The sequence below is a fragment of the Thermobia domestica genome, chromosome 11, assembly GCF_964235325.1.
Source record: "Thermobia domestica chromosome 11, izTheDome1.hap1.1, whole genome shotgun sequence".
Lineage (NCBI taxonomy): Eukaryota > Metazoa > Arthropoda > Insecta > Zygentoma > Lepismatidae > Thermobia > Thermobia domestica.
The window spans coordinates 212,546,328-212,560,620 of record NC_137464.1 but is presented as its reverse complement, the minus strand read 5'-3'; the positions used below and the strand labels follow the sequence as shown (position 1 = coordinate 212,560,620).

General features: G+C 35.2%; 1 protein-coding gene across 4 annotated transcripts in view; it reads left to right on the top strand.

The window, feature by feature from the left end:
* Window positions 1–14,293, top strand: part of LOC145664711 ((E3-independent) E2 ubiquitin-conjugating enzyme UBE2O) — a 105,117-nt gene that overhangs the window by 19,996 nt on the left and 70,828 nt on the right. For 2 of the 4 annotated variants that reach the window (XM_081731579.1, XM_081731581.1), the window contains exons 4-6: window positions 4,661–4,953; window positions 8,705–8,898; window positions 13,546–13,755. In XM_081731579.1, the coding sequence (XP_081587705.1) occupies window positions 4,661–4,953; window positions 8,705–8,898; window positions 13,546–13,755 (697 nt within the window). The remainder of the gene's footprint in view (window positions 1–4,660; window positions 4,954–8,704; window positions 8,899–13,545; window positions 13,756–14,293) is intronic. The other 2 variants (XM_081731580.1, XM_081731582.1) reach the window with 1 other exon arrangement.

Here is a 14,293-nt window from a genome sequence, read left to right as displayed (position 1 = left end):
TGCTACGAAAAATGTTTCTTGGTTTATTCTTTAATAATTCATGAAGACACGACAATAGTAATAAATGTATTGGAAATTCGCACGGGATGTATTTGCAATCCTCACAATTAAAACTCGAGAGCATGAAAACTATTTTGATTACTCATTTCAATTGATTAAGGTAAGAAAGGATAAGAAATAAAAGTTACTCTCATATATCTACCTGGAAAAGGTCAATCATAAACAGAAACACACAAGCAGCCACCCTCCCACATAATAAATTAAAAATACGATTTTTTTTCTCAAAGCACAGCAACTCTACGTTAGCAATGAGTAAACCAGCTGCGAACCGGCAACAATCATATCAACAATTTCTTCAACAGTTTTGTCTGCATATTTTTCTCTTAGTCGAGAGTACACATTGTTGACAATTTACTTTGCTTGACTTTAAAGAGGTTTCCCTTCCTCGTGTTTGCGATAATACTGAGAAGAATTCGGATTCATTCATGATTTCAATTTCGCGCTTAACACTCTCCATGATTTCAGTTTCACTACACCCACGTACCCACACTAACACACGCGTGTTACTCTCTGCACAAAAATTACAGAAGTTACCTGTGAGTCCCGTTATTTCTTTTGTTTCATTTATCAGAAGGCATAGAAGTTTCTTACGGGGTAGCAACTCCATTGTGGACGATTTCTAACATTGATCAATTAACTAATTTTACTGGTCTTCTGTTTTTGATATAAGATTTTTCAAGTTTATAATCTTGCAACACTTGCAAGAGACTCGCATCTTAGCTACCGGCTTTTCACTCTTTTCTTTCCTTCTCTCTTTCCGATTCTGAGTCGTGACGTCATTTTCATAACCCGTTACTAATAAATCTAGTACCTTTTATTTTAAATATTGTTTCTGTATTACCATTTTTATATACTTGAACTCAATCAGCTCTTTGAATTGATCTCCTAAGTAATGTTTTACGTGTGTAACGTGAAGAACTATGTTAACATGCGCGGAGTCGCCCGAATTGAAGTTGCGTATCTCGGCTATCAGGATAAGGTCGCGGCGAGTATAGTACATACATCACTGTCATTTGAGAAATTTTCAAATTTTTTCAGAAAAAAGGAACCACTAATTTGTGTACTTCAGGAAGGCTACTCGAGAGCCATATTTGTGCTGTTCTTTTTGGAATATGTGAGAAAGAGTCTAGACAAAGTGGGACCCAATTGTTAGACGTTTTACTATATTGTTTGATTAATTTGTCTTGCTTTTTTGTATGTTTGAAGTGCTTTCTCATTTTATTTACCCATATTTCATATAACCTCGCTGCTGAAAGGGACATTATACTCAAAATCAGATAATTCCATTTACGTAACATGTTGAAGTATGTTAAAAAATAAATCCTGAATAGCGGACCAACGGTTGCAAGTGGTGTGCTCCGGTTACCGTGCGCAGATAGCGGCATATTTGGTTTTTAAAAAATCGTATTTTATTGGGTTCCGATCTATGCGTTAGTTCTCGAGTAACAACACATTGGGTGATATCAATAAAACGGAGAAGTTACTCATTACGCCCAATTTTGAAGTAGTTACTCGCATTGGTATCAATAAAAAGAGAACTGAGCACTAGTCGTCTCGGCTGACCTCGGAGAAACCCCGCCCTTTTGAAGTAACCACACCTCTATTCTCGAGCCGAGTAACTACTACGCGTTTGATATCAATAAAAATCAAAGACTCCTCTGTGATGCTAGTAACTTCTCCAAATTTGTGGAGCAAGCTAAATAGGTGACTCCGTGCGAAATATGGCAGAGTATATGATTGTTTTACTACGTAGAAAAATTTATAAACTGCATAGAAATGTTGGAAATGGAGATTACAAAAAGCATTATAAGTTTATGAAAGAAAATGTAGTGATTAGCACAACATTTTTTAAGGAGAATCAACCGAAATTCGGGGTGGTGGACTACGTAATGATGAAAAGATGCGGGTTTTCTTCAAGGGCGCCGATCCTGTGGGGGGCCCGGGCCCCCCAAAGCTCATATGGGCCCCTATTGTATTTATGAATATACAATATTTGGCATAATTAGAGTGCAATTTGTCTTAAAATCCCGATATATATACCTTCTGCATCTGAATGCCCTCTCCCCCCAAATTTACAGAGAAATCGGTGCCCTTGGTTTTCTTGCGTTACGTGAGTGATCCGGGATTCCAGGTCGGAATGTCAGGGGATTCTGGTGTGGCTCAAAGTACTGTCTATGACTACCTGAAAATGGATTGTTTCCGGAAGTGTGCGTAATATACAAACAGCAAAGGCAGAGTGGCAAGAACAATATACATTTCCGGGTGCTATCGGAGCACTTGACTATATACAAGTGGCATTAAAGAAACCTAGTATTTTGGAGACTAATACGTTAATAGGAAGAGCTATTTCGTGGCTAAGCGGTTAGCGTACATGCCTTTGTCATAGAAGACCCGCGTTCGATTCCCGGCAGGAGCTCATGTGGTTTGGATTCCACGTTAATCAGTGGGTTCTGTCTCATATAGGCACGCTACTGAAAAGGACGTTAAACTAATAATCAACTCAACTCAACGTTGATAGAAAGGGTGTATACATGAGAATGTATTTTGTTTATGTCAAGGCGAAAGGGGACACGTATGGTGTGGAAAATGCAATCAGATGGACGTGATTTATGACGTGGGTGGCTGGACTTTTTTAAAAAAGAAAACAAAGGAGCCAAGTGTCTGATTTCGTTCTTAAAGCCAAACAATCTACAAAGACCTTGGACAACACGTGACATGTGCTTGTCGTGTTAATCTTGATATTGCTGGATTCCAATCAACATCCATCAGCTCAAATAGGTTCATTCCCATGGTTTCAGTATTACTTTCTTCTTTCCTTTTTTTTATTTTTTCTTCTTTTTTATTTTTGTTTTATTCTCGCTCGAATATTAAAGATTCTCTTTTGAATCTGTGTCTCAGTCGTAGATGTATTTGATATTTCGTTGCATTTCACTGTAATTACCTTCAAAGTTTCGGCTTTCCTTCGTTTACTTTCTGGTAGCTGTGACTTTGAAAGTACCACTGGAAACTCTTTTAAAATATCCACAAATGCACTTTGGTTGAAGCTATCGGTGCTACTTGCCCGTTTCATGGCTTTTAAGATACTACGCCATAGGTTAAAAACAACGAAATGACTGCGCGATGAATGGGAGAAATGAGTAATCACTCCTTTTATTGATACGACTCAGTGCTACGTGCAGAGGAAGCGCGAGTAAACGTTCATAAATCTGGAGCAGACTAGACCTGAGTAGTGGCTTGTTTTATTGATACGAAATTGAGGGAGGAGATTACTCCAGGCGTAGTTACTCCGATTCTCGAGCAGGACTTCTCAGGAGTAGTTACTTATTTTTATTGATATCACCCATTGATTGACGTCGTGCATAAGCTACTTGTTGGATTAATGAAAAAAAGCAACAATAATGGAGTTAAAGGAATAGCGCGTCTGTGTGAAATTTTGCATAAGACTAGAGAGAACTTTCACGGAAGTATTTGAAAAATGAAATGAAATGAAATCTTTGAGTTTTACATCCCATGGTTATGCCAGTTAGGCTAAAGGAGACGGTGGTGATGAGTAATGGATGAAATGAAGAAAGTGGGAGGAAACGGGAGAACCCCGAGAAAACCCACGCACGGAAGTATTTGAAATGCTTAACCAAGCATAGAAGGATTACTGCATAAACCGAACGCAGTATTATGATTGATTGATTAAGCGTTTTACGGAGGAAACGACCTGCACTTCACAAATGACCAATTTGCTGAGACAGTGCTCACTATAATTAGTGAAAATTGTCATTTAACTGTTTTTGAGGTTGCTGAAGACGTTGGTATAAGTGGTAGAACCTTGCTGTCAATCCTGAGTGAAAAACTTGCAAATTATCAGGCAAAACATTGCACTTCCGTTGTGCCCCACATAACCTGTTCCCCGGAATTGGCTCCGGCAAGCCTTTTTCTACTTCCCAAACTTCAAACCACTTTGAAAGGAGTCGTACTCAGTCCACAGAGAAAATTCAGGAAAATGGGACGACAGTATTGAACGATATCAAAAAATGTGATTTCCAGCAGGCGTTCCAGAATTGGAAGAAACAGAGGCAATGGTGTATTAATGCTTTGAAGGAGATAGTGGTTGAAAGTTTGTAGAATGAGCAAGAAAGCAAGAACAGCAAAGATTCTGTCTTTTTTCTTTTAACACATTTCGTGTACAGTGAGTTCATGAAATTACAGTATGCTTGCATGTAGATAAACCAATTTTCTCAAGATCTTTCCATGGGTTTTCTCGGTGTGCTCCTGTTTCCTGTCACATTCTTATTCCGCCGATTGTTCCATCATCATTCACTTTTCTCAATCATCCGTCTCCCTTAGCCTAAAGGGCATAATCGTGGGACATTCAGCTGAAAGATTTCATTTCATTTCATGTAAGAAAGATCTTCACACATTAACGTGCAGAAGTGTATGCAGACATGTTTGTACGTCCTTTTTAACATCTTTTGTACAAAGCACTTCAAAATAGTGTTTCAGTCGGTGCATAAAAACTTTCTAGATACCCTGTATTTTGAATAGTTATTTTGAACACCAAGTTTATATACTGTTTCTAAGTGTTTATTTATTTGAATAACCCAAGTAGAAAATCCTTCGATTGATTTACTTCCAGGATTCTGAATTCCAGCACAGTGATTTCTATCCTGGCCAAACTCTGTGGGGACCAATGCATTGTTTGGATGATGCTGAATGGATTCATTGTACGAAGGAGATGAAAGCTCTAAAACAGAAGCCAAATAAAAATATTCGAATGGTTGTGGAAGAGGTTAAAGTGGACTCTGTGGGAGTGCATTGGCAATGCCGTGCTTATTCTAAAGATGGAGCAGGCTCAGAGAAAGAACAACCTAAATTTGCAGTTCAGGGAGAAGACTTGAAACGGTAAGTTCCTTCAACACATTTAGTGACAGTTGTAATGTACAGTTCATTGTTATTGTTCTATACTTCTAGCTCCGCCCTAGCATTCTTAGAACTAAAGAAAATTGCATAGTGGAGAAAATAAATACCTAATTCGAGATTCGGTGGGCGTACAAGTTTCATCGCAATCTAGTTTTCGTTGTCCAACTGTTTGTATGTGCACAGGCAGGCTGACCAATTGTTGAATAAATCGAAACAAACATTTTTACCTAGTCATTGGCAGGGGTTAAGCTGAAGTTCATTTTTGGGAAAATCAGAAAATTTCGTTACATACTCGAACCTCATTTAGCATAATTATTTCGGGTTTAAATTTGTTTTATTAGTAATTCTATGGCCAGATGTTAGTTAAAGTAAAATGTTTGAAATCTAAGTTGCGTAGAGGGCTCGAAACCAAATGGTTTTAAGACAGTTCTCTTATATTCAGACGCATGTCAGCTGTCCATCAGTGGGGCAAGTTCAGAATTATATTCTGACGACTTCTTGAATTACTGTGTGGTCAGGAGTCAGTTTTTGCAAAACCAAAGTACTAATAAATGTTCTACGAAAATCATAAATCTCATGAGTTTTACATGAAATCACACTTGTAGTACTGCATCAGTTCAAAGTTCCAAGGCGTTGAAATTATCATTCTTATAAGACAAACATATTTTAACAAATTATAGAATTCTCTCGCGTTGTGTTAAATGACGAGCCGTCCAGGTTTAACTCTGAAAAAGGAACCCTAATTTTTTAATTTTAATCCTCAAGGGTTGTTTACTGGGGACGAGAATTCATGATGCGATTTTCTCTTTAAGCCACTAACGATGTTCATAAATCCCATTGACAGTAAAGATTCTACAATATTTCATTACTTACCTGGAAATACTAGAAAGGATAGTTAACTGATAAACAAAAATTAAAATCCCACAGTCTCAAAGGGATTACGTGACAATACATTTAACTCTACCTGCGTAAATAAGGTTAGAGAGCGTATGAATTGGGGGTCATGTGAGGTATTGAAAAATACGAATATTTAATAAAAATGTTATAATTAGTTTCCTGGTAGTTGCCGCGAGTTGTGATATAGAGGATGATTATAAGTGATTCAGCGGGTTTAAAAGGGTTGTATTAACAAATACAATAAGTAATACACATATGCAATAACGAATGGTACATCAAAATATGTAGAAACTGTACAAGTTTCAGAAATACTGTTACGAATGTTTGATGTGACTTCTTTTTGCCATACGACACATCTATGTATATTCCTACTTAATGGTCGTAAATGCAGCTGTAATGTGATCCTGGAACTGTCAGAAACTTGCTAGTAGTGGAGGCATATAAACTGTCTTTCACATGCCCCCAAGAAAAATGAAGTTACTGGAATCTTCTTTCACTTGTGGAAAGAACCACAACTATAGCATATCGAGGAATGACGTATCTCTCACAGTGTGCTCCGAGAAGAAAAACGGAACATACGTCTTTGATTTAGACACTGCAGTAAGCTCATTCACTTTTGGGTAATCTCGTTCTTGTTGCATTGTAGCGTGTCGCTGTTCAGCACCCCAGATACGAACATTATGGCGATTAACCTTACCAATCGAATAGAATGTTACCTCGTCACCAAACAGCACATCAAGAAAACCACCGTTCTCCGTAGCGTTCTGCATAGAATTACAAAATTCACATCATTTGACAAGGTCGCCCTGTCTAACATCTACAATAACTGTATGTGGTATGGTTTCAGTCATAATTTGGTTTGAAAAATCTTCCAGACAATTGGGAATATCAAGTTCCCAATTGGCGTGACACAAACGCAGAAAAAATTAATGGTAAAAATAATAAGAGGAGTGAATGCAAAAAAGAACAGAGACTTAAAAAACCGGAAAGCTGGTTACAGCGGGGCTGAAGAAATAAAACTTTTGTTAAGATCTGAAAGAGAAAATTTTCGATGATAATGGTCCGTGTCCATTTAAAAAGGTAGTCAATGGAGCTCTTCCTGATAAATTGAAACATCCATGGTTAGCATTCACTATTTATCTTTATCTTTTTACCATATTTAAGCCTAATTCACCTTTTTTAATCTGTTTTCCTTTTTGCTGCTGAAAATAGCAGCCGTGTTTACTGAAATTATGCAACTGCGTTTATCCGGAGCTTTAAGTATTAAATTTGCTTATAAAAATTATCAACCAGCAAACCTTTTTTATATGCAATGGGTATAAATATTTAAAAAAAGAGTAACTTTTTTATGTTACTTGGGAATCCTTATTGGATGATTACTTTCTGGAAAGATTTTGGCAGCCGATCCTGTTACTCTCGACTCCCGGACACTAAGTGAAGAACATAGACTTAATAAAGATTAGGTTATTTATCTTAATATTTTCAAATAAAATATTATATCAGTAGTCCCTTTTTAAGGAGTTTGGGTTACTAAAATTCCATTATATTTCTAGTCTGTCCGTGTGTCCATCCGAGGGACAAAAAAAATCTTGAGAACTATTTGATGAATGAATTTTGACCAGAATATAGAAGGTCAAAAGTTAGGAATAGAGCTGATATTCAAACCGGAAGTGATAGAAATAAACCACTTCCGGTTTTAAAGTTGATTACTGGTTTTCGAGCAAAATCAGTAATAGATAGTAAGAAGTTGTTTTCTACAATCCATTAAGCGTGTCAAGAATATATTTCGTCTCCATCCTTAACTCTGTACTAAACCCAGAAGTGAGAATCCACGACAACTTTCGATTTCAGTTTTGATCTACAAATAACAGAAACTGAGGAATAGCTAGAAGCGGTTTGTTGGAATCGATGTATCGTTCTAAAAATGGGTACCACTTTCTCTCTTAACCCTCTATTCAAACCTGAAGTGGTAAAAATCAACCACTTCCGATTATTCGCTGATCGCTATAGAGTAAAAACATTATAATATAGCGAGATGCGCTTCTTTGAAATCGATTTAGCGTTCTAAGAATATACACCATTTTCTCGCTTAATCCTCAATACAAACCGGAATGGCAGAAGGCAACTACTTCCATTTCTGATTTTGATGTTGATCGTTGTGCAATAAAAGCGGTAATAGATAGCGATAAGCAGTTTTCTGCAATCAATTATACCATCCCACTCCAACTATAGGGGTTCCAAGAATATATTCCATCTCCACTCCAATATCTCTGCTAAAACCGGAAGTGGTAGAAGTCATACCACTTCTATTTTCAGTATTACAAACGAAACTCCTCCACGTGACATTGCTACTTGTTTCTCACTATAGATCATCACCTACACACCCTAGTTCAAAACCTGAAGGTACAATCTTAGACGCAACTATTTATACACACAAGTTATAATTTGAAATATTTCATTTCACGTCGCTAGTAAATTTTATATCAAATTGCATGTGCAAATAATTGCGTCTAAGATTGTTACTAAAGTAATGTTAGGGCACATAGAAACGTTAGTGATTGTTCATTTTAACAAAAGTGTACCGGACTTTATTCGTGTTGAAGTATTGTATTTACAAAGTGTACTGGTTATCTGTATACCAAGAACATAGTTTGCATAGGAGTTCAGTTCTGGAGTACATGCATTATTAGAGTTGATTTAATGTAGAAACAAATTTTAATATATTTTGTTTCAACTCCTCAATATATTTTTTTAGAACTACTTAATGTTTATGTATGCGTAAATTGTATTATAGTAAGATGTTGAATATGTAGTGAAATTTGTATCTGTTTTACAGGATGAAGTTATTAAATGTATTTGAACCATGTACTCTGCAAGTGGGTGACAGGAACTTCTATACGTTTAAAGAGGGTGACGTACTTGTATTGAAAGAGCAATGGCGAAAGCAGAAACGCGATGAAATCGTGTCAACAAGTCTCGATAATGGACCTCTTCGTCCCAAGCCAAGCCCTAAACGAACGAATGACAAAGGTAGAGTATGAGTAATTTTAAAGACTGACTAATATAATGTCCCTTATTGGTAACGTGGTCCTGAGTTTTGTGTTTTGCTGTATGGCTTAGTGTTGAGAGATATCTATTTATGAATAGACTTTTCATGCCTTATGTTCACTAACAAGCTTCATATTTTAAAGTTGAGATATAAATAGACGTTAAAAGTGAGAAATTTAGAATTCTGTTTATCTACGAATTTTCATACAGGCACCTGTCGTGTTTGTTACTTAATTTCTTCCTATTATTATTATTATTATTATTATTATTATAGAACTAGAATTAGGTTTGGTAATTTAGAATAGCGTTTCTAAAACTTTGACAAACAAGATAGAATCTGTGCAAAAATGTTTTATTCGACTGCTAAGTTTTAAGATGAAAATGAGCTACTACTCACATAGTTATGAATATTGGAATGATTATTGAGCTTGCGAGTCTTACGAATAGAAGAAAAAAATTTGACAAAGTATGCATGCAAAAAATAGTAGATAATGTTTATATCACTGAATATTGTGTACAAAACGTAGGTTTTAAAGTACCAAATCATAGCATAAGAAATAGCACGATTTTAGTTCCTTTGAATTGGAAGTACGGAATTTTAAAATAGATAGTAGATTCTTTAAGCAGTAAATTTAGACTTACTGTATTAAGTAAGTGAAAATTTTGAGATCTAAACTGTATTAAGTAGGTGAAAATTTTATGAGATCTAACTGATAGTTCTTAAGTAATTGCGTTTAGAAATATTAAGTTAAAATGTAATTTTAAGATTGCTTTCTGAGCTTTTCGTTGTTAAAATGTAGTTTTAAGGTTGCTTTCTTAGCTTTTTGTTGTTTTAGATAGATAAAGAGTTTGACTTTTATTTATTTATTTATTCATTTTATTTATTATTTATTTTTTTTTTACATAGTCCGTATTAAAATGTATAGGCCTGATTTTAACTCTATATGTTTTATTAGGCAAAATAGCTTTCTAACTAACGAATGTACAAGCAAGGCAGATCAATATTTGATCACTTACTAATAAGATAAGTGTGATTTAAGAATCGAAAAGCGTTTGAAATGTCTATACCGGGTGTTCTAAAAAATGGCGCCCACGAACCATGGAGCATTATTCTACAGGTCAAAATAAAACGAAAATGTTATATGATGGAATGCCCCCCAGGGCCTCCTTCAATCGCTATGAGGAATCAAAATTTCACTATGTGGCAACAGAGCATATTAACTTGGAACCATTAGCATTGCTCTACAAATCCATCAAACAGTTACATCGATTGTTAAGGTAATAAGTGGTGCTAGTGACAACATCTATTGACTTTAGCTGTCATCTGACAAGAATCGAAGTAATTATTTGATGAATTTGTAGATCTAATCTATGTTTTTTTTTTATCTGCGACGTTGCCGCGTAATGCAATTCGCATCTTCAGACGAGGACCCGAAAGGTATATAAATATATAGAGGAAAAGCACCAAAAGCGACATATGTCCGTAAACCGACATACCGCCCTTTTTGGGACTGGAACACGCTACGCTCTGGCGGAGACGTTATCAGTAGTTTCTACTCTCACCACTAGGTTTAGGAAGTGCAGTTTAAATCAGTTGTGAGAGTGGATTAGTGTGTGAGGAGCATTGTTTTGTTTTTCGTTGTGCTAAAATTTCTGTTGATAATTCATCATTAAAAATCGAGAATTATTTAGAGGTAAATGATTTACTCATTACATACTTTTATTCTTTAAGTTATTAAGTTTGCAAATCACCGTGGTTATTGTACCAACTGATACTTTTTGGTAGTGAAACATGTACAAACATGTAGGAGTAAGGTGTTCTATAAACCGACATACCCTTCCATTTACAAGTCTGCAAACCTGTCAGAGGCCGTAAAGCTACTCATACGGCAGTAATAATCTCGTCCCCGTATTGAAAAGAACTATTAAGTACGATTGAAAAGAAGGTGCAGAGAGAAACTAAACTGAACGCAGGTAGAAAAGGAGACTCAAAAGGAAATGCAAGTAGGGCTAAGTCCCAATCTACGTCCAGGTCAAATAAAACGCTAAGGTATGAACAAGCAAAAATGACTCCTCATCATCAGATGAAGATTTAGTGTCCAGTGTACCAGAGAGTAATGATGCTTTTTTTTTTTTTTTTTTTTTTTTTTTTTTTTTTTTTCAAAGACTTTTCGGAAGACTAGCTGGGAAGAGTGGCTTCAGTGTGTATCCTGTGAGGTCTGGGCACCCACAGAATGTGTCGGTGTGGAAGGGGATCTTTACATCTGCGATTATTGTCATTGATTTAGAATCAATGTGTAATTCCATAGCGATATTTCCTCTTAATAATAGCGCTTTGAAGAGAAAGTGTAAACACTCAGTTAGTTGGAGTGGTTCACCACAGAGAGGCGCTGTCATAGTTTTACGATCCCACTTCGTATGAAACGCTACGGAAACAAATGTAAATCTCATACATTTTTCTTATTTTTTTAACAGTTCATTAATTCACCTACAGAAACGTAGCGTGTACTTAATTGATTTCAGTATTAAATTGTACACTTAATACATATATAGCAGTAATTTGTAGATAAACATAAAATTTAAAAAATAATTTAAAAAAGAACTTCTGCACCCACAAATTTCCAAACTCTCAAATTTGTTATAATATTTTTCCATCTATTAATAAAGTCTTTTTATATTTTATACATGGCATTGAGACAAAACCCAAGTTACATTTTAAAATATAATGAAACTTGTATAAACCAGAACTTCAATAAAGTGGAAATCTGTCATTAACGGAAACTTTTCAAAGTCCCGATGTGTCTTTATATTGCTCTTCAAATTTGTATAAAACGGAAATCTGTCCAAAATAGACGAAAATGTCAAACCCATTGCTTTCCGTGCTTTATGCAAGTTTCGTTATAAGAATAAATTGATAACATAGATAATATTTTATTATAAGTAGGGAATATAGACCTATCTATAACTATACTGCAAGATTTCTTCGTTGAGTCCTGAGTCAGTAATTAGACACTTGCAATTTTTGAAAACTTGCGTGATGATTTTGCGATTTTTGACGACGCTAACTCCTTCCAAATTTCCTTTGAGCGAAAAGAGAAACGGCATTTGATATAATGTAAAACCATTTTGGGAATTAGTTCCATGGAATGAATGTTCCTTCCTACATCCCAGCACTGTGGCTTCAACTTTGATTTTATTCAAACTGTCCAAAGTATCATAAAAATATGTCACCTTAGATGCTTTTATTAGATGCAATGTTAGTGGTCGCTCCTTTTCTGTCTGTAATAACACGCTAAATACTTCTTGAGTTGAGTACATTAGAAATGAATTTCCAGTCTTTTAATTTAGTGAAGACAGTGCCGTTATTTTCTTTTAAAAATGTTCTTCGCAATTTGCTTATACAGTATGTACACTCATGTCCAAAATTATTGTCGCATCTCTACAAATATGTTGTTGTATGAATACAATTTGATAACGAATTCGAATGGTATTTCTTATAATGTTAGTATGTGTATAATCGGCAGAGACATGTATGTGGCAATTTTCATGTCAAAAAAGTAGTAAATAAGAACAATAAAACGAAAACAAAACTTTCTTGTCCATTTATCAACATTTTGTTTTACTTATTCTAATTTTTGTATTTATAATTCGTTTCCTATGAAATTTACCACAAGTATACATTTCCCGATTATACACAAAGTATCAGTATTAAAAGAACTCTGCAAAATAATTATCAAATTATATTCTTACATGAAGACAGTTATAGATATGCTACAATTATTTTGGACATGAGTGTACATTTAGTGAATTTTGACTCTTTACTATGTAACCTGACAAATGATAAACGAGACCTTCTTTTGCAGTACTGCACTTTGGAAGTGGTGGAGAATTACTTATCCAGTCACATGCCTCTGTACCCTTTTCAACCAAAATCAACTTGAAAGTGATATTTTGTAACGCCTTTTTCTTTAGTTATTTATTTTTTATTCAGTTATTTTTCTTTGCCAATTTTCTCATTTGATTAACAAAAGTCGTGAGAGAAATATTATTTGAGGTTCGCAGTTTGAACTTGAAGAAAGCACGTTTTTTACAGGAACATAGTACATAGATTGCAACATATGCAAATGAAGAAAGTCAAGGGTAGAAGGATAATCATCACATGACAATGATCTTCTAATTCCGAAATGTCATTCCAGTGGATCCTGATTAAATTTTGATGTTAATATGTAGGGAAAACTATTATTCCACAAATATTCGGCTATTTCCAATGTATTTTGAATGGTGACACGAAGATATTAAAGTGTTCTTTCAGATGCGAAAGTGTTCCTTGAGTTGATTAAATACATGTTCTGCAGAGTTTTATGGTGTGAGCAATTTTTAAAAGAGTCCAGAGGAAGGGATCTTAGTGTTCAAAGCATCGGCAAAGTCATTCATGTCAGGGAGGAACCTTTGCATCCTTTTCCTAATATCGAGTTTACGTGAGAACTCTCAACACATCTACAATGCTTCATTAATTTATGGAAATAAATTCAGATGTGGCGTAAATATAAAACAGAGCTATCAGAGTGCAAATTAAGTGTATATTAGTTATAATGTAGCACGCTGTTATATGTCTTATTATTATTTCAGTATCAGGAACTATGGACCAGTTAGCTGCTGTAGCTCAACCACCTCAACTGCAAAACCAAAACTCGCAGCAAACTATTTCCCAAACTGAAATAACAACCATTGATCAAGAAAACAACAACAGCGATCAATATGAAGATATGGACACTGATGATACTGGAAGTCAATCTGACACCGCATCCATTAGTAGTGGTTGTAGCACTGGATCTCAAGGTAAGTCGTAACGATCAAAATTAAGTTTTTTAAAAAAAAAAGGAAGAAGAATATCCTTTAAGCAATAGAAGATAATTGATAAAGAATAATTACGGAAGAATTGGTAGAGTGAGAAAGTTGGACGAAGAAGAAGAACTTCATTGTTTTTACAATTAATTATATTGTATTTGTTGTTCTGATAGGTACACCTTGTCTCAAAAAGGTTGAGCGCATTCTTTATTGGTGTTTTGAGGCAAAAATTTTCTAAGTCCAGCTTCGGGTATCTTCGGAAAAAAGTAAACCAGGTTCGAACCTCCAAGCCAGCCTTTGCAATCGGGAAAAAGTTTGCAGATGTGTTTTTCTTCTTTTAAATATAATAAGACTTGTTACCAAGTGTAGAAAAAAAAGCAACATTGATTGAAATACTTAATGATACAATATTTCAAAACCTTGTATTAATTCGAAACCACATTCCTCCTCGACCACATTCCCGAAACCACCTCGAAACCACATTCTTGTTTGTCATTTAGCTTTCCATACGTAATTGAACATTTAGATA